General features: G+C 36.9%; 1 protein-coding gene across 3 annotated transcripts in view; it reads left to right on the top strand.

Annotated features, from left to right (window-relative positions):
* The window catches only part of FGF12 (fibroblast growth factor 12), a 529,654-nt gene that overhangs the window by 328,500 nt on the left and 179,303 nt on the right, over positions 1–21,851 (top strand). For all 3 annotated transcript variants that reach the window (XM_036875265.2, XM_036875264.2, XM_036875266.2), the window contains one exon: positions 17,895–17,998. In XM_036875265.2, coding sequence (XP_036731160.1) covers positions 17,895–17,998 — 104 coding nt within the window. The remainder of the gene's footprint in view (positions 1–17,894; positions 17,999–21,851) is intronic.

The raw sequence follows: 21,851 nt of genomic DNA, 5'->3' as shown, positions 1-21,851 counted from the left end.
TACAAAGATGTGTCCCATACAATTCCTGCTTTCTAACTGCTCCCAGAATAATAGAGGAGGTCGAACGTTTATGTAAAACAAAATATACTAACTCAGGGTAGCACTGCTACTGTGAAGTGATTAGAAGAATTACCATGTTTTAGAGAAGGGAGAGATCCCCCCAAAGCCATGGTACTCAAAAAAAGTGGATTTTAAATTTGAAAAACAGGTGTAAAAGATGCAAGCTAAGATGAGAATTGCATTTGAGATAAGGAGGCACAAAATTACCTAGTGGAGAAAACTTCTGCTGTGTTGTACAAAAATGAGCCGACCAGTTTGCATGAAGGAAAGAGATTACGTGGAAGTGTCTCGCGACCATATTTTAGAGTGGCTTAACTGACACATAGAGGAGTTTAAACTTTGAAAGCAACAGAAGTTATTGAGCAATTGCAATAGAATGCTAGGTGAAATGTGGTGCTTTGGAAAAAAATTTCTAACAAGGGATTATTGTTACAGAGATTTTCAGGTAGAGAAATAATGACAAAATCACCATCTTATTTTCAAATTCTTCCCCCTCCATTTCTAAAAAAAATCTTAACCACATTTATTTCTATAGCTCCATTTAATATTTTTGAAATGAAGCATCATATATGTATGTGTGTGTGTGTATATATATATTTTTTTCTTACATGGTGAGCAGTCAATATAACATTTGAGTGCCAATGTCAACATAACTTGAGTGGAAATCATGACTATTTCCTTTGTGGCTTTTTCACTGACTTTCCACTATTTAAATATAATTTCTCATCAGTATTGTGTGTATAAATTTTCAAAAGTGCTCTCTTGTTTTGGTAATTAATGATAATGGAGTGCAAAGCTCTAGTTGAAACTGTCTAAACCATCTCAAGCAAGCTAGCTTGTGTTGTCTATGTGTAATTTTAACTAAGAAGAACTAAAGGTTTTATACCTTCTGGGTGGGACATTTCTGCTTGGCTGAAAAATTCCTCTAAAGGCCTCCAAATTTATTTATGGTAGATCCATTTTTTTTCCTCAACTGTCTTTTTGGATTGTGGTTACTAGAAGTTCTCTTTTGTTTCTTAATACCAGCAATATATTATAGCCTTACAGCCACCAGAACCTTCAGAGTCCCAGTTCTTCTATGGCTGACTCCATGCCCTGGGGAAAACCATACCTTTGAGCCTCAGCAGTAAAGATGAGTGCAGAGTATGCATGTTGAGCTGTTTTTTTCCTTCTGTTTTAGACTTTCACCACCGTGATGGCAGGTACCATGTCTGACTTTTACACCAATGTATTAACAAGTCCTTAGCACAATGTCTGGGGTATATGTAATGAATTAATGAACAGACCTAATAGAACACAGTGCCAATTTTGGGAATGCAGTGTTTGAGGGAAGATTTGTGGAAGACATAAATCCAAAACTTTCAAAACATGTGAGATTTCTTGGAGGATGATTTACCCTTTGGTCTTAGGGACTGACACCTGTGCTGGTCACCGAATTCTTCAAATGGACTGTGAGACAAGTCTTCTGTGTGAGATAGATTGGCTGCAGAGGATGAGTGATGACAGGCATTAGCTTTTATTTTTGGTAATGATGGGCTTCATTTTTCATCTTAAGGGAAAAAAGAAAAGAATCACATTGAATTGACTTGTTAATTATGCAAGTTTTTAAACAGCTCTGAAGTAACAGAGGAAAGGTTATATGATAATGTCAGGATTAAAAGCCACTGACAGGATTTCTGCCAGTGCTAAGGCAAATATTTCTCCTAGTTTATGTTAAAGAAAGTGATCATCATGTTGCTCATTTTCACTATGTTGAAAATACACAGTTTGGTGTCATCCATACTTACTGAGTTTCCAAGCCCTGCACCACTAATCAGTTCCATATGCTAGTAAATTCTGGAGGGAAAATGAATCAGATAGTTGGAATTTGAGCAATGGTTAATAAAACAAGGCATCAGACTGAAAGCACTGAAGCAACTAGCCTCTAAAGTTGTTGATCTTTACATTCTTTTTGTTGTTTTATTTAAAATACAGAGTTGTTTTTGCTTTCTGTAATATATATGATAAAACACAATGCTTGTTTTTCCCATGGTATTTTAAGAAATTTACGTTAAAATATGACATAATGACCCAGGTCCAAGGGTCCTCACCACCTTCCCTCTGCCCTCATTATGGAAGCTTTAGATTTGGAGGCTTAACACCATCACCACTAATGATACTTTGTATTTTCCTTTTATAATTTAACAAGTATTAAAAAAAAAATACCATGTTAACTGATCTTTAGAACAAGTCAGTAAAGCGTTCAGAGCAGACACTAAGGCTTCGTGAGGTCACATTACCTTGTGTCACCACGGCCCCAGAACTGTTCAGCGTTAGAATGAGGGCCGTGATCCAGAGCTGCGTGCTCCCACCTAAAGGTCAGCCCTCACACCACTCTTGTTTCCTTGACCTGAAAGCCAAAGAAAGAGGGATAATCACATCTTCCCTTCATTTCTTTAAGAAGTGCTGTTTTTGAGAATTAAATTCAATGACCAAATAGTTTAGGCTTCTAACCCTGGATGAGAAAGGAAGAAAGACAAACGTATTTCATATTCTTGAAGAAGTCCTGGTTCACAGGGATACTCAGGCTCATGCACTGATGTGGAAGAGCAGTGTGGTGCATGCTGTGTATAGAGTGCTGTGGAATTGGGATGAGGGAATGATTGATTTACCTGAATGAATATTTCATTGTACCATAATTTGTATACCTGTTTTTTAAATTTTGTTATCATTAATCTACAAATACAGGAAGAACATTATGTTTAATAGGCTCTCCCCTACCCCAAGTCCCCCCCACAAACCCCATTATAGACACTGTCCATCAGCATAGTAAGATGTTGTAGAATCACTACTTGTCTTCTCTGTGTTGCAAAGCCCTCCCTTTTCCCCCACCCCCCACATTATACATGCTAATTATAATACCCCCTTTCTTCTTCTCCGCCTTTATTCCTCCCTACCCTCCCATTCTTCCCAGTCTCTTTCCCTTTGGTAACTGTTAGTCCATTCTTGGGTTCTGTGATTCTGTTGCTGTTTTGTTCCTTCAGTTTTTCTTTTGTTCTTATACTCCACATATGAGTGAAATTATTTGGTATTTGTCTTTCTCCGCTTGACTTATTTCACTGAGCATAATACCCTCTAGCTCCCTCCATGTTGTTGCAAATGGTAGGATCTGTTTTCTTCTTATGGCTGAATAATATTCCATTGTGTATATGTACCACATCTTCTTTATCCATTCATCTACTGATGGACATTTAGGTTGCTTCCATTTCTTGGCTATTGTAAATAGTGCTGCAATAAACATAGGGGTGCATCTCTTTTTCAAACTGGAGCGCTGCATCCTTAGGGTAAATTCCTAGAAGTGGAATTCCTGGGTCAAATGGTAATTCTATTTTGAGCATTTTGAGGAACATCCATATTGCTTTCCACAATGGTTGAACTAATTTACATTCCCACCAGCAGTGTAGGAGGGTTCCCCTTTCTCCACAGCCTTGCCAACATTTGCTGTTTTTTGTCTTTTGGATGGTAGACATCCTTACTGGTGTGAGGTGATATCTCATTGTGGTTTTAATTTGCATTTCTCTGATAACTAGCAATGTGGAGCATCTTTTCATGTGTCTGTTGGCCATCTGAATTTTTTCTTTGGAGAACTGTCTGTTCAGCTCCTCTGGCCATTTTTTAATTAGATTATTTGCTTTTTGTTTGTTGAGGTGCGTGAGCTCTTTATATATTTTGGATGTCAATGCTTTATCAGATCTGCCATTTACGAATATATTCTCCTATACTGTAGGGTACCTTTTTGTTCTATTGATGGTGTCCTTTGCTGTACAGAAGCTTTTCAGCTTGATATAGTCCCACTTGTTCATTTTTGCTTTTGTTTTCCTTGCCTGGGGAGATATAGTCTTGAAGAAGTCACTAATGTTCACATCCAAGAGATTTTTGCCTATGTTTTTTTCTAAGAGTTTTATGGTTTCATGACTTACATTCAGGTCTTTGATCCATTTTGAATTTACTTTTGTGTATGGGGTTAGACAGTGATCCAGTTTCATTCTCTTACATGTAGCTGTCCAGTTCTGCCAGCACCATCTGTTGAAGAGACTGTCATTTCCCCATTGTATGTCCATGGCTCCTTTATCGAATATTAATTGACCATATATGTTTGGGTTAATGTCTGGAGTCTCTAATCTGTTCCACTGGTCTGTGGCTCTGTTCTTATGCCAGTACCAAATTGTCTTGATTACTATGGCGTTGTAGTAGAGCTTGAAGTTGGAGAGTGAGATCCCCGCCACTTTATTCTTCTTTCTCAGGATTGCTTTGGCTATTCGGGGTCTTTGCTGTTTCCATATGAATTTTTGAATGATTTGTTCCAGTTCATTAAAGAATGCTGTTGGTAATTTGATAGGGATTGCATCAAATCTGTATATTGCTTTGGGCAGGATGGCCATTTTGACAATATTAATTCTTCCTAGCCAAGAGCATGGGATGGGTTTCCATTTGTTAGTGTCCTCTTTAATTTCTCTTAAGAGTGTCTTATAGTTTTCAGGGTATAGGTTTTTCACTTCTTTGGTTAGGTTTATTCCTAAGTATTTTATTCTTTTTGATGCAGTTGTGAATGGAATTATTTTCCTGATTTCTCTTTCTATTGGCTTATTATTAGTGTATAGGAAAGCCACAGATTTCTGTGTGTTAATTTTGTATCCTGCAACTTTACTGTATTCCGGTATCAGTTCTAGTAGTTTTGGAGTGGAGTCTTTAGGGTTTTTTATGTACAATATCATGTCATCTGCAAATAGTGACAGTTTAACTTCTTCTTTACCAATCTGGATTCCTTGTATTCTTTGTTTTGTCTAATTGCTATGGCTGGGACCTCCAGTACTATGTTAAATAACAGTGGGGAGAGTGGGCATCCCTGTCTTGTTCCCGATCTCAGATGAAAAGCTTTCAGCTTCTCACTGTTAAGTATGATGTTGGCTGTGGGTTTATCATATATGGCCTTTATTATGTTGAGGTACTTGCCCTCTATACCCATTTTGCTGAGAGTTTTTATCATGAATGGATGTTGAATTTTGTTGAATGCTTTTTCAGCATCTATGGAGATGATCATGTGGTTTTTGTCTTTCTTTTTTGTTTATGTGGTGGATGATGTTGATGGATTTACGAATGTTGTACCATCCTTGCATCCCTGGGATGAATCCCACTTGGTCGTGGTGTATGATCCTTTTGATATATTTTTGAATTCGGTTTGCTAATATTTCATCGAGTATTTTTGCATCTACGTTCATCAGGGATATTGGTCTGTAATTTTCTTTTTTGGTGGGGTCTTTGCCTGGTTTTGGTATGAGGGTGATGACTTCATAGAATGAGTTTGGGAGTATTCCCTCCTCTTCTATTTTTTGGAAATCTTTAAGGAGAAAGGATTTTATATCTTCTCTGTATGTCTGATAAAATTCCAAGGTAAATCCATCTGACCCAGGTGTTTTTTTCTTGGGTAGTTTTTTGATTACCGCTTCAATTTCTTTGCTGGTAATTGATTTGTTTAGATTTTGTGTGTCTTCCTTGGTCAGTTTTGGAAGGTTGTATTTTTCTAGGAAGTTGTCCATTTCTTCTAGGTTTTCCAGCTTCGTAGCATATAGGTTTTCATAGTAGTCTCTAATACTTATTTGTATTTCTGTTGGGTCCATCATGATGTTTCCTTTCTCATTTCTGATACTGTTGATGTGTGTTGATTCTCTTTTTCTCTTAATAAGTCTGGCTAGAGGCTTATCTATTTTGTTTATTTTCTCAAAGAACCAGCTCTTGGTTTCATTGATTTTTTTCTATTGTTTTATTCTTCTCAATTTTGTTTATTTCTTCTCTGATCTTTATTATGTCCCTCCTTCTGCTGACTTTAGGCCTCATTTGTTCTTCTTTTTCCAATTTTGATAATTGTGACATTAGACTATTCATTTGGGTTTGTTCTTCCTTCTTTAAATATGCCTGGATTGCTATATACTTTCCTCTTAAGACTGCTTTCGCTGCATCCCACACTAGTTGGGGCTTTGTGTTGTTGTTGTCATTTATTTCCATATATTGCTGGATCTCCATTTTAATTTGGTCATTGATCCATTGACTATTTAGAAGCGTGTTGTTAAGCCTCCATGTGTTTGTGAGCCTTTTTACTTTCTTGGTACAATTTATTTCTAGTTTTATACCTTTGTGGTCTGAAAAGTTGGTTGGTAGGATTTCAATCTTTTTGAATTTACTGAGGCTCTTTTTGTGGCCTAGTATGTGGTCTATTCTGGAGAATGTTCCATGTGCACTTGAGAAGAATGTGTATCCTGTTGCTTTTGGGTGTAGAGTTCTGTAGATGTCTATTAGGTCTATCTGTTCTAGTGTGTTGTTCAGTGCCTCTGTGTCCTTACTTATTTTCTGTCTGGTGGATCTGTCCTTTGGAGTAAATGGTGTGTTGAAGTCTCCTAAAATGAATGTATTGCAGTCTATTTCCTCCTTTAGTTCTGTTAGTATTTGTTTCACATATGCTGGTGCTCCTGTGTTGGGTGCATATATATTTAGAATGGTTATATCCTCTTGTTGGACTGAGCCCTTTATCATTATGTAATGTCCTTCTTTATCTCTTGTTACTTTCTTTGTTTTGAAGTCTATTTTGTCTAATACTAGTACTGCAACACCTGCTTTTTTCTCCCTGATGTTTGCATGAAATATCTTTTTCCATCCCTTGACTTTTAGTCTGTGCATGTCTTTGGGTTTGAGGTGAGTCTATTGTAAGCAGCATATAGATGGGTCTTGTTTTTTTATCCACTCAGTGACTCTATGTCTTTTGATCGGTTCATTCAGTCCATTTACATTTAGGGTGATTATCGATTGGTATGTACTTATTGCCATTTCAGGCTTTAGATTCGTGGTTACCAAAGGTTGCAGATTACTCTCCTTACTATCTAAGAGTCTAACTTAACTCACTTAGTATGCTGTTACAAACACAATCTGAAGGTTCTTTTCTATTTCTCCTCCTTTTTCTTCCTCCTTCATTCTTTATATATTAGGTATCAAATTCTGTACTTTTTGTCTATCCCTTGATAGACTTTGGGGATAGTCAATTTAATTTTGCATTTGCCTCGCAATCAGCTGCTCCACCCTGCCTTCCATGATTTTACTACCTCTGGTGACAGCTATCCAACCGTAGGAACACTTCCATCTATAGCAGTCCCTCCAAAATAGACTGCAAAGCTGGGTTGTGAGAGGTAAACTCTCTCAGCTTTTGCTTATCTGGAAATTGTTTAATCCCTCCTTCAAATTTAAATGATAATCTTGCTGGATAAAGTAATCTTGGTTCCAGGCCCTTCTGCTTCATGGCATTTAATACATCATGCCACTCCCTTCTGGCCTGTAAGGTTTCTGCTGAGAAGTCTGATGTTAGTCTGATGGGCTTTCCTTTGTATGTGATCTTATTTCTGCTTCTGGCAGCTTTTAACAGTATGTCCTTATCCTTGATCTTTCCCATTTTAATTACTATGTGTCTTGGTGTTGTCTTCCTTGGGTCCCTTGTGTTGGGGGATCTGTGGATCTCCATGGCCTGACAGACTTTGTCCTTCCCCAGATTGGGGACGTTTTCAGCAACTACCTCCTCAAGGACACTTTCTATCCCTTTCTCTCTCTTCTTCTTCTTCTGGTATCCCTATAATGCGAATATTGTTCCGCTTGGATTAGTCACACAGTTCTCTCAATATTCTTTCATTCTTAGAGATCCTTTTTTCTCTGTGTGCCTCAGCTTCTTTGTATTCCTCTTCTCTAGTTTCTATTTCATTTATTGTCTCCTCCACTGTATCCAACCTGCTTTTAATACCCTTCATCGTGCTCTTCAATTATTGGATCTCTGACCTGAATTCATTCCTGAGTTCTTGGATGTCTTTCTGTACCTCCATTAGGATGTTGATGATTTTTATTTTGAACTCCCTTTCAGGAAGAGTCATGAAGTCCATATCATTTAAATCTTTCTCGGGAGTAGTATTAACAATTTTACTCTGGACAAGGTTCCTTTGGCATTTCATGTTTGTATATGGCGCCCTCTAGTGTCCAGAAGCTCTATTCTGGAGCTGCTGAGCCCCTGAAGTAATGTTGGGGGTTGCAGCGGAGCGGTACTGGTGCCTGAGGGTAGGAAAGAGCTGTTCCCACCTCCTGGCTGCTGTGCCTGTCTCTACTGCCTAAACCAGTGGGCTGGTTACACAGGTATAAGTTTTTGTCTCAGAGCAGCCAGATACGGATCCCTGCTTTCCACAAGCAGCCAGAATCCCAGTCTCCCCAGGAACTCTGCCCGTATTAACTTTCCAACCCAGTAGTCATGCAAGTCTCATGAAAGCACCATGAAATATAGGTTTGTGCTCCCAGAGCAGATCTCAGGAGCTAGGTATTCAGCGGTCCCAGGCCTTCCACTCCCTCCCTGCTCCATTTGTCTTCCTCCCGCACGTGAGCTAGGGTCGGGGAGGGGCTCGGGTCCCACGGAGCCACAGCTCTGGTACGTTACCCTGTTCGCTGAAGTCTGCTCTTTTCTCCAGGTGTGTGCAGTCTGATGCTATCCTCTTTCCTGTTGCTTCTCTCAAGATTAGTTGGGCCAATTGAATTTTCTGCTTATATCCAGTTTTAGGAGGAAGCCTCTGTCTCTCCTCTCATGCTGCCATCTTTAATCCAGCCATCTGTATACCTATTTTTGTGCTGGGGGATTTAAGAACTTAATGTTATCTCCTCCTTTGTTGACTATTTCATAAGATAATTTTCTTATTGACAATCAGAAGAGGGAAGAATTGAGCTTAGTAAATTATAAGTAAATGGTAGAAATAAATTAGTTTCATGACTAATGGAAAACCAGTTGAGTGACCTGGAAATATTATCATAAATATTACAATTAGAAATGTTATTGATAATGACTATAGGATTAAAAGGAAAATAACCTGGTACCAACTTAATTTTAGGTTAAGATTTTGTAGTGTATGATATTATTCACTGAAAATTTCTTTATTGAGAACATTTTGATGTATGGAAAATGATACTTAATTTTCAAGACAACCTGATACTGAGACTGCACAGATTATAAGCTGTAATATCTGCAGTCTCTTTCAGTTTCTTCCACTATAAATTTACTTGGGTTTTTGGTGGGTATAAAAGGTACTTTTTTTTATTGCCCATTCTATAAATTCAACCCAGAATTTCAAGATACAACTGAGCTCTTTTTTATCTGCTCATGATTATAAGCAGTAGGGAATCTGTCCTTAGACATTATTTGGGAAAATACTAGATTTACTTGTTGTAAAGAAGAATTTGTAAGATGCTTTTTTCTCCCTCTTTCCTTTCCTCAACTCCCTCCTATCCTCTTTCTTTTTTTCTCTTCCTCTTTCTTTTTTGCATCTTCGTCACTTGTCACAGTAGGTGCTTTGGTGTTGTGCTTTGGATTTATTGTCACTGGAATAATTTGTGTAGATAATAAACAGGTAGAAATTAAATTGAAGAAGAACATAACGCTTTTACAATGTGCATTTTTCTGGTCCAGAATAATTTTGCAAGATGTTTAATATCTTGGTTGTAACAGATTCCCCAAACTCTTCCCTTCCTTTTCATTCCCTTCAAAGCCTGTATCACCCTGCACATGCACACAAGCCCCAGGCATCCTACTCTTCTGCCCTCTCAAACTTTGTGTCATCTAGGTTTTCTGCCTTTCCCTTTAAATACCACATTTGGACATGTTCTATGCCTGGTAAATAATATCTTCAAATTTGTTTTGCATGCTTAATTATGGAAATAATGACCTAGAAAAGCTATGAATAAGCAAACTTAAAGAGACATCACTGCTGATTCATTTATTTATTTGGCACATATTAAGTAGCAGCTTCTAAGTTCAAGGTGCTATGCTAGGCAATAAAGATAAAAATAAAAACTTCCAGTGCCTTCAACTTGCCCACAAAATAACAAGCATGTCAGAAAGATTTTCAGATGTGTTATTCCCTAGAGACTGCATCTGTTGGCTACATCATTATTTTCCTAGCCTAACCATGACATGTGACATATACTAAGTGCTCAACAAATACTTATGGGAAGAATAAATGCCTTTTGAATCGGGGACATTATGGAGATATTTATAAGGTGTTGTGTGAGAGAGTTATTAAATAATAACTAAGGTATAGAATCTTACCTCAAAGTTTAAAATGGTACTTTTCGTTCCCTTTACTTATTCATTTTGTACCCAAAAAGAGGTTAGGACTTTTTATATGCTAAAATAAAGCCAGGTACTCAGATATTTAGTTTGTTTTAAAAATGATATTTTGCATGTCAAAATGATCATGATGCCTGAAATAAAAGTAGACATTCAATAATATAATTTTTTTAATTGTTCCTTTTTCATTTTTTACTTTTTTTTCTTCCTCAAGTTAAATTTCAGCCTGAGACTGACTTACATTTTATAGGTTCTAAAACTTACACAATTTTGGGCATCTCCTTTGAGAAAATAAATACTTCATGATGACATGAAAATTAGGTACAAAAGTGAGTAGGGTGAGAAAATATATCACAAAAGATTAAATTTTAAAAAGCTGGACTCTATCACAAGTATTATAAAGTCCAGGGAAGTAATAAAATATTTTTAATTACGTGATGGATACATATCTATTTTTTCTTTTCCATTATTCATGTGTGTAATCTCTGAACAACAATCTTATAATACAGTTTTCAGTAGAAAAACATAATGTACTCTTTCCTATAGCATGATTAATCAAAATTGATCTTATTATTTTTTGGTTTATAAAGTTTAGCTTCATAGCTTATAACTGGTTATTTCATGGACATGTTGAGGATTGTTATATTTGAGAATTTTTTTGTTATGAGATTTCAGGGCATTTCAAGTCCACCACTTGTTCCCCCTAGTAAATAACTTTTGCTACTCATTTATATGCTACAATAATGCTATGCATCCAAAAGCCATGTAGCCTCAGCTGCATACAGTGGCAAGTGTTTATGTCTCATGTGTCTGGGGTGGTCAGCTAGGCAGCTCTACTAATCTTGTCTGGGATATATATCTGGGGGTCAGATATCAGTCAATCTAGAATTGCCTTGGCTGGATATGCTCTAGATGTCTTACCTTCTTCTTGGGATCAGTGGGTTACTCTTTGCATGTTTTTCTCAGTGCTGTGACAGAGGGGAGATGAACAACAGGAATACATGAGCTTTTTTTTAGACTGCTTGCATTTAGTAAGTGTTGGCCACAACTAGTCAAATAGCTGAGCCCAGTATCAAGGGATAGGGCAGAATATCCTTCCAGGGCATTGCAAGTTTATATGGCATAGTCCATAGATACAGGGAAAGTGGAGATTTGGAATGTATCAATTCAATTCATTCACTAATGTCTTTTTAACTATTTTCCTTCATTAACTACAAAAACAACTTTATGAAGTATAATTGACATACAAAAAATACTGTACATATTTAATGTATACAATTTGATGAGTTTGGATTATGCATGAATGAAACCATCACCACAGTCAAGGTAATAAACATACTCATCAATTCCAAATCTCTCCTTGTGTCCCTTTCTCTTTTTTTCTTGATAAGAACACTTAATATGGGATCCATTTTAACAAGTTCTTTAAGTGCACAATATGTTATTATTAACTGTAGGTACTGTGTTGTACAGCGCATCTCTAGAACTTAATCATCTTGCATAACTGAAGCTTCATACCCTTTGAATAACTAAGATTTCCCCTTCCCTCTAGCTCCTGGCTATTAACATTCTACTCTCTGCTTTTGTATGTTTGATTATTTTGGATACTTCATATAAGTGGAATAATGCAGTATTTATCCTTCTAGGACTGGCTTATTTCACTTAGCACAGTGTACTTCAGGCTCATCCATCTTGTCACATTTGACAGGATTTCCTTCTTTTTAAATGCTGAATAGTATTCATATTTATCACATTTTCTTTATCTGCTCATTGGACATTTAAGTTGTTTCTATATCTTGACTATTGTGAATAATGCTGCAATGAACTTGGGAGGGCAGATATTTTCTCAAGATCCTGATTTCAGTTCTTTTGGCTAGAACCCTAGAGAGGGACTGCTAGGTCTTATGGAAGTTCTATATTTAATTTTCTGAAGAATATCCATATTTTTTTCTTTAGTGGTTGTACCACTTTACATTCCCACCAGTTGTGCACAAAGTTTCAAACTTTACATTCCAACCAGTTGTGCACAAAGTTTCAAATTTCTTCACATCTTGTCAACACTTGTTATTTTCTGTTCTGTTTTTTTTTGGTATTTAATAGTGGTCATTCTCTCAGAGATATGAGGTATCACCTCATAGTGGTTTTGATTTACATTTCCCTGATGACTAGTGGTATTGAACATTTTTCGTGCACCCATTGGTCATTTTTATATCATTTTTGGAGAAATGGCTATGCAAATCTTTTGCCAATTTTTCTTAATTGAGTTATTTGTTTTTGCTATTGAGTTGTAGGAGTTATTTATATATTTAGGATATTAACTCTTTATCAGATATATGGTTTACAGATTTTTTTTCCCACTCTGTAGGTTGCCTTTTCATTCTTTTGTTTCCTTTGCTGTGCAGAAACTTTTCAGTTTGATATAGTCCCACTTGTCCAGTTTTTCTTTTGTTGCCTATGCACCTGGTGTCCCATCCAAGAAATCACACCGCTACCAATTTCAAAAAACTTTTCCCCTGTGTTTTCTTCCAGGAGTTTTATAGTTTCACGTTTTATGTTTAGATCTTTAACCCATTTTTAGTTGATTTTTGTTTATGATATAAAATAAAGGTCTGACTTCATTCTTTGGATGTGATGTGGATTTTCCTAATACCATTTGTTGAAGAAACTATCCTTCCCCTTCATTACTTTTTTCCATACCCTTTTCCCATGTGGTTCAGTGATTGAGTTTGTTATTGATCCTAAGAACACAGACTCCATTGTTTCATTTTTCAAAATGTAGGAGTTGGGTTTAGATAAAGGTTTACAATGAGATACTCCTTTTGGAAAGGCCAAGAGTGAGAAGATGCTCCAATGTCAGATTAGATGGTTGAACTCTATTGGGCTTATAATTGCAGCCTTTATTCAGCAAATGTTTGCTGGGATCCTGAATATAAATAGAATATATACTACCCTGCTTATTCTCTCTCTCAATTTCTCTGTCTCTCTCTGCTTCTCTTACTCCCTCCTTTTTTCCATATTATACAAGTGTGGTTTAGATGTGCTCCTTCTTTTAGGGAGTTTACAATACAGTTGTGTGTGATTAGGAAAGAAAACATTTTTTAAGGAGCAACATTATAAACTGTGGTATATGGTTTAGATCTAGGGCTAGAGCAAATGAGAAGTGAGAGAAAGCCCTTGGTGTTTAGTGTGTCATTTACACATGGCAGGAGTGTCAATGTGAAAATATGAGGAGAGTGACATTCTAAGCAGAAGGAATGCAGTAAGCAAAAACGTGGAGTTAAAAGGTTGGAGGAGGGAGATCAAATTACCAGAAGCAGTAAATAAATACATTAGAGTGAATACTGCCATATAGCAGGAACGTATGCTATTGGCATACATAACCTTAATATCAGGCTGAAATATTTTAAGATTTTAAGTTATTTTTTAATCTTAAAAAAGTATTATTCCAATAAGAAAACTGAATATCTTGGAAATAATGTATCTTTTCATGACACTTATAATCAATATCATTTATTGAATATAAGATATGTACATATAATTGGTGTTGACATTGCAGAGAACTATACCCTCAAGAGTCTTGCACATTAGGGATGGAGATAGATGTGTAAACAAATAACTGTGGTACCATGTTCCAAATGCCATTACAGAGATAGGTCCATGAAATAAATATGGAAAAGGAAACAACCGTCTTTGAAGGGTTTAGGTGAGACTTATGGTGCAGTTAAATAGGGATGATAGACTTTCTAAAAAGAGAGGACAAAAGAATAAAAAATACAGCCTAGTTAAAGGTCAAGGGGAACTTATGAAATAACAGAAATCTCTGTGAAACTGCTTATGGTAAATGGACTGAGTGATAAGTGGTAAACTGGAAATGTGGTTTGGGCCAGGTTGTAAAGGGCATTGAGGGGCAGAGTAAAGACTTTGGGTCCACCTTGTAGTCGGTGAGTATTCATTAGAGGTTGTAAGCAGGACAAGGGCATGAGTAGATAGATGCAAGGCACTTGAAGAATGGTATGGCACAGTTACTGTGAATTAGGATGGTGTCTTTGAGATTAGTGTGGAGGACTGGAGACACAAGAGGAATTCTCCCTGAGTGGCAAATGGGTCCTGTGAACTAGAGGTAGGGTGCTACCAGGAAAATAAATAATAGATGGGGGTAAGTCATTTGCCACTTTTCAAGATTTTAGGACACAGATGCAGACCCTTTCAGAATCATTTTTAGCTTTTACCACTAAAAGTCTCATTCTGAATAGTTTACTGATTTCTTTTTTTTTTTTTTTTTTTTGTAGTCTTGCTAAAGTTTGCAAAGCATACCATCTAAAAGCCATTATCACCTTCTGGTTCATATAAAACTTTCACACAAGTATCTTGTTTGTGTGCCTAGCTTTAGTAGTTTTCTCACTTTCAGATAGGAAAAAAGCTTTATAGTTGTTTTTTCTACTTCTATCTCAGTTAAGTGAACCCATGTTCTTAGCCTTTGTCCTGTGAACTCTTTAGAAAAACATTGTGTGCAGTTTGGGATTTCACTATTCTTTCTTACAAGAATTGTCATTGAACTTGGTATTTTCCGTAGTTGCATTTGGTTACAGTGTATAAGCACCTTATATTTAGTTTGTACCTTACATGTTAACTTTGCATTCGTTAGCAATCTCTATCAGTTAGAAATAGGGTTGACTCTGTGTTGCACACACTAAAATAACAAGCGCTTATTTTTCTCAGATCGGAGCCAGATCTAGGTAATTGAATGCTGGACTGGTGCCACTGCTCCACAAAGTCCCTGGGGACCTGATGCCTTCCAGCTCGCCTGCCACCACTCCCTCAGGGGCAACTCTTGTTTTCTGATCCGAGATGATTCAGCCACCACACCCCCACCCGAGTCCAAACAGCAAAAAGGCAAAGGGTGTGTCTATGAGCTGTCTTTAAGGAAGGAGTCTTCATTCATACAGAGACCCTTTGCCTACATCTTATTGGCCAGTACAGAGTCCATAGCCAAGTAAACTGCAGAAAATGTAGGGAAATGTAGCTAAATCATGTATTACTTTATGAGGAGGTGGAAATGGATATTAGAAATTAAAATTAAAAGTGAAGAAGGAAGAAATATGATATTTTGGTGAGATGCCCACATTAGAAAGCCAGAAAACCTTTGTTCAGATGCAGTTTCACTCAGTACCTCTCTATGTCTGATTGCCCTTCTAAATAATAGAAAAATCAGTCTGTCCTAAATTATTCATAGTGTTTGTGGTTGAAGATCAAATGCAGAGATGAATTTATTAGCACTTTGAAAATTAAGTATTACACAAAAATGAAGTATTAGTTTTTAAAGTATTAAGCAATCATCTGAATGCAGATTTAATGGATATGTGGGGCAACCTGTCAGTTTTTACATCAGACTCTTTTTGGCAAGCAGAGGAGTCATGTATTAATGACAAATGCCTCATATAGAGAGAAGACATCTCTGTTTGTGAAACACTTTCAAGAATATGACAATGCATTTGGTTCTTCAACTCTGGGCAGGAAGGATTATTACACCCATTTTACAGATGGGAAAACTAAAGCAGAAAGGTTAAATGAATGGCTCAAAGCCATGTAGCTTCTTAATGGTGAGTTTAGAAACTATGTTGTCTGCAAATCTCTCAGACTTCTTTGTAATCTTTGCTGCTGCTTGAATCTTTACACCTCACACTTTGTCTTGTCCACTTGGTAAAGTCTAGATCTCTAAGATTAGAGTGACAGACTCTCAGTCATTTGTCCCTATTTCATTCTCATTTCTCCCCAGCATGAATCAAATCCTCCATTCTGCCAGCCCCTCCCGATATTCACACATCACCCTGCAGAACCACCTGACTTCCTGTCCCATGACAGTGTTCTTCTGGTTTTGGACTACTCAACTTCTGCCCTTTCTTTAAGTGTCAGCTCAGGTCCTGTCTTCTGTGCGACACATTTCCTGAATACTTCAGGCCACACAGATCTTCGATTTTCCTGAACTTCTGTAACATAGAGAATATATATAGAATGCATATATTACATTTAATTATAGAAATAAATTATACGCTGTATCAGATTATTCCATATGTCTTCGTTTTCTTTTCCTAACTAGACTTTAAGGTCTTGTACTTCTTAAGTTATTTTGGTAGCACAAGGACAATGGTAAGAACATAGGAAGAACAAAAACTAGTGCAGATTCAAATTGAGCCAGCTCCTAATACTTAGGTATCTACTAAGATGTAGTCTCAACTTTCATGAAAAATGAGGAGACAGGTTCAGAGAGGTCCTGGTCCAGTGTCAAAGATCCTGTTATGCTACATTTGTGGTCTAAGTCTTGATCTTCTATAGCTATCAATGAAAGCCAAATACTGTGTGTGTGTGTGTGTGTGTGTATGTGTGTGTGTGTGTGGTTGTTTAGCTTACTATCCCAGGTTGAGAGAGTCCAGAAAAACAGAAGCATTCCTGATTAACTGTAGCCCTTGGCTTAATTTTTGTATATATCATATTCAAAACTGAGAAGATAACCAGAACTGATGGAAATTTTATCAGTAGAAAAGATGGATAAGAACTTCTAAATCAAGCTGTTAAAATGAACTAAAGAGACACTTTCTTACACATGCAGTCATGAAATAATTTAGTTCATATCTGTGGTGCCATCCACAGAGTTAACTAGATGATTGCTTCCCTCCCTTATGCAATATAAATTCTTTCAGGGTAGAGGCAATGTTTTATGCTTATGCTCCTTTTGTAATCCCAACAGTAATAGTGCTAGAGATATATAATTCATAGAAATACATTGTTAGAATAAAAATATCTCCTTATTTTTTTTAGTGTATGAATACTTTCTCCAAGTAGACATATAGATGGCTGCATATTTTCAGCGATGAACAATCCATGCAGCATGTCTCCATTGCATCTTATGATATTGAATTAAATTTTCCAAGTTAATTTTTAATGGTTTTAATGGCTTTGGGCATATATGTATGTATGTATATATATATTCTGAGATATAAAATATGTCCATTAGAGCTCAAGCTGTCTATCTATCATCAATCCATCTACTTATCTATCTAGATTTACAGGTAAAAAATTGAACTATTAAGAGAAATGTTCTCCTGCCCCCAGTGCAGCTGAGAGGGAGTCAGTGGTTTTGTGTTCATCATCTTGTTCAATCCGGTGCTGAAGACCACAGGGCAAAGAATCAAAACAAGAAGCTCTGGCATATGTTATAAAGATCATATTTTATTATTATTTATGACTACTAATATGTTTCTTTTCATTGAGAATTTTTGGTTCAAATTATTTGTTAGGAAAAAATCATCTATATTACACTCTTTGAATGTATGTTCATTTTGTGGAACAGAGATCGTGGACTCTCTAAGATCTACGTGGGGCCCATAGAGACCTCCTAATATAACCCCTTCACTACAGATGAGTGCATATGTATGTGATTTACCTAAAGTCACACAGGTAAAATAGTGGTGGTTCAGAGACAAGAAGCCAGTTCTCCTCACTCTTAGACCTCCTCATTCTCCCCAACTCTTTTTCTTTTTCTCTCTTTCCCTACTCATTTCAATTCATAGGTTTTAATTCTCAAGAGGCATTATAAGAAGCAAGATAACTTATTCAAAAGGTCACTGATTCTTTCTTCTCCACCTTCATTTTTCCCCTCCAGCCCTCTTCAATCTAATTCCCGTGGGCCTGCGTGTGGTGGCCATCCAAGGGGTGAAAGCCAGCCTCTACGTGGCCATGAACGGCGAAGGCTATCTCTACAGCTCAGTAAGTACCTTGTCATGTGTGTGTGTGTGTGTGTGCACACACGTGTAAACTGGTATTGAGAGGTAATGGAGTAACTGCTATTCTAGGGAAGAAAATTAGAAGTTGAGGTCATTTTTTACTTTCTGACTTGGTATTCTGAAGATTTTATAATTTAGAATGTTAACGATCATGCCCTGTTGATAAAGGACCAGTTCCTCTCCGTGCAATATGAATTCTCTTTGTCTGTCTTCTGCTTCTAGTGGATAATCTATCTTTTGAATTTTATCTTTCTATTTCATTTCAAGCGTTAAGACATTGTTCCTTTCTCCTGTTACCTTCCTTTCAAGCTAGATAATGTTTCAGGAAGCTGAATTCTTCAACTTGGGACTCCTCTGTCTTACTGTGGAGAAAAAAATTTCAGAATAGGTTGTGTTTTTGTTTGTATTTAGTAACTCTGTGTAGTACTTAATATGTCAGATTCCTGGGATAAGTGTCACTAAAAGGTGATGGGAATTTATGGACTGAGCTCTGGGCTGGGATATTTGGGTTCCCTTTGTATTTCAGCTACTATTTCCCTTTGGGTGAGTCACTGCCCCTCTTTGGATTAATTTCTGGATCTTTAAAATTAGGGTGTTGGACACCATGTTGTCTAAGACCTCTTTTATATCTAAAACTGATACAATTAGGTAGCATCAGTGGCCACATTATAAGCACTGACATATTTTAAAGTAGTTAATATCTTCTGATACTTGTGTCAATCTCAAGATAATAATTTATGAATTGAGAGAATGCAACTGCCCTGAATCTTGGTATGTATGCATGTATGCATAGCTGTGTGTGCATATATATAGGTGTTTGTGTGTGTATTTACACACATATATGTATATATAAAATTTTTGTTCTCCCATAAGGATACTGTAGTTCATAAAAAAATATCCCTGCAAATCATAGTTAGAGATTTCCACCCTTACTTTCTGTGATCTCAATAAATAACACAAAGTTGTTCAGGAAGTTCCCTTATGCCAACTAGATTCTAAATTAGTTAATGAATAGCTTTTTTTTGTTTTTTTATTAAGGTATCATTGATATATACTCTTATGAAGGTTTCACATGAAAAACAATGTGATTAATACATTCACCTGTATTATCACGTCCCCTCCATACCCCATTGCAGTCACTGCCCATCAGTATAGTAAGATGCCAAAGGGTCACTGTTTGCCTTCTCTGTGCTACACTGTCTTCCCCATGATCCCCCCCACACCATGTGTGCCAATCATGATACCCCTCAATCCCCTTCTCCCTCCCTCCCCACCCACACTCCCATACCCCTCTCCTTTGGTAACCATTAGTCCCTTCTTGGAGTCTGGGAGTCTGTTGCTGTTTTGTTCCTTCAGTTTTGCTTTGTTGTTATGCTCCACAAATGAGGGAAATCATTTGGTACTTGTCTCTCTCTGCCTGGCTTATTTCACTGAGCATAATATCCTCCAGCTCCATCCATGTTGCTGCAAATGGTAGGATTTGTTTCTTTCTTGTGGCTGAATAGTATTGTGTATATGTACCACATCTTCTTTATTCATTCATCCACTGATGGAAACTTAGGTTACTTCCATATCTTGGCTATTATAAATAGTGCTGCAATAAACATAGGGGTGCATATGTCTTTTTGAATCTGAGAAATTATATTCTTTGGATAAATTCATAGGAGTAGAATTCCTGGGTCAAATAGTATTTCTATTTTTAATTTTTTGAGGAACCTCCATATTGCTTTCCACAATGGTTGAACTAGTTTACATTTCCACCAGCAGTGTAGGAGGGTTCCCCTTTCTCCGCCTCCTTGCCAGCATTTGTTGTTCTTAGTCTTTTCAATGCTGGCCATCCTAACTGGTGTGAGGTGGTATCTCATTGTGGTTTTTATTTTCATTTCCCTGATAATTAGTGATGTGGAGAATCTTTTCATGTGCCTGTTGGCCATTCTTCTTTGGAGAATTGTCTGTTCATATCCTCTGCCCAGTTTTTAATCAGGTTATTTGCTTTTTGGTTGTTGAGGGGTGCGAGTTCTTTATATATTTTGAATGTTAACCCCATGTTGGATATGTCATTTACAAATATATTCTCCCATACTGTAGGATGCTTTTTTGTTCTGTTGATGGTGTCCTTTGCTGTACAGAAGCTTTTTAGTTTGATGTAGTCCCATGTGTTCATTTTTGCTTTTGTTTCCCTTGCCCAAGGAGATGTGTTCAGGAAAAAGTTGCTCATGTTTATATTTAGGAGATTTTTGCCTATGTTGTCTTCTAAGAGTTGTATGGTTTCATGACTTACATTCAGGTTTTTGATCCATTTTGAGTTTACTTTTGTGTATGGGGATAGGCAATGATTCAGTTTCATTCTCTTGCATGGAGGTGTCCAGTTTTGCCAACACCAGTTGTTGAAGAGGCTGTCATTTCCCCATTGTATGTCCATGGCTCCTTTATTGTTTATTAATTGACCTTATATGCTTGGGTTTATATCTGGGCTCTCTAGTCTATTCCATTGGTCTATGGGTCTTTTCTTGTGCCAGTACCAAATTGTCTTGATTACTGTGGCTTTGTAGTAGAGCTTGAAGTCAGGGAGTGTAATTCCCCCCAGCTTTATTCTTCCTTCTCAGGATTGCTTTGACTATTTGGGGTCTTTTGTGGTTCCATATGAATTTTTGAGCCATTTCGTTGAAGAATGCTGTTGGTATTTTGATAGGGATTGCATTGAATCTGTAGATTGCTTTAGGCAAGATGGCCATTTTGACAATATTAATTCTTCCTATCCATGAGCATGGGATGTGTTTCCATTTATTGGTATCTTCTTTAATTTCTCTCATGAGTGTGTTGTTATTTTCATAGTATATATGTCTTTCCCTTCCTTGGTTAGGTTCATGCCTAGGTATTTTATTCTTTTTGATGCAATTGTGAGTGGAATTGTTTCTTGATTCCTCTTTTCTGCTAGTTCATCATTAGCGTATAGAAGTGCAACAGATTTCTGTGTATTAATTTTGTATCCTGCAACTTTGCTGAATTCAGATATTAGATCTAGTAGTTTTGGAGTGGATTTTTTAGGGTTTTTCATGTACAATATCATGTCATCTGCAGACAGTGAGAGTTTAACTTCTTCTTTACCAATCTGGATGCCTTTTATTTTTTTGTGTTGTCTGATTGCCATGGCTAGGACCTCCAGAAATATGTTGAATAAAAGTGGGGAGAGTGGGCATCCTTGTCTTGTTCCCTATCTTAAAGGAAAAGCCTTCAGCTTCTCACTGTTAAGTATGATGTTGGCTGTGGGTTTGTCGTATATGGCCTTTATTATGTTGAGGTACTTGGCCTCTATACCCATTTTGTTGAGAGTTTTTATCATAAATGGATGTTGAATTTTTAGTTAATGAATAGCTTTTATTAAAACTTTTCCTTATATAATTGAGTGAACCTGGTACACTATATTCGCCTAGTGTAAAGATTTTACCAGTCTTCAGATAGACAGCTAAAGGTAGAGTGTATTACATTTTTGTTTACATTTAGAAGATCATTATTCATTTTTATATTTATTTAAAAGGTCATAATTCAGGTTGTAATTCCACGAAAACGGTGTTCAGCTATTTGGGCCAGAGTTCATTTGGGAAGAAGAAAAACACAACCTGATGACAACATTATAGGCAGAAGGAAGTTGCATAGCAGTGTGTGTATGTGTGGAGACATGTGTGTGTAGGTGGTGGGGGTGGGAGGTTCACCTTGTTGGATTCAATGCCAAAGTTCCTGGGAGGGGAGCCTGGGGATTCAGTATAAGTGAAATTCATACTTTGCAATATTTTCAGATTTGCATTCTTTTGATCCTTCTTGCTCAGAACTAGGGT

This window comes from Manis pentadactyla, chromosome 1 (assembly GCF_030020395.1).
Source record: "Manis pentadactyla isolate mManPen7 chromosome 1, mManPen7.hap1, whole genome shotgun sequence".
In the NCBI taxonomy this organism is placed as follows: Eukaryota; Metazoa; Chordata; class Mammalia; order Pholidota; family Manidae; genus Manis; species Manis pentadactyla.
The sequence above is the reverse complement of the archived record's forward strand: the minus strand, read 5'-3'. Positions and strand labels throughout refer to the sequence as shown.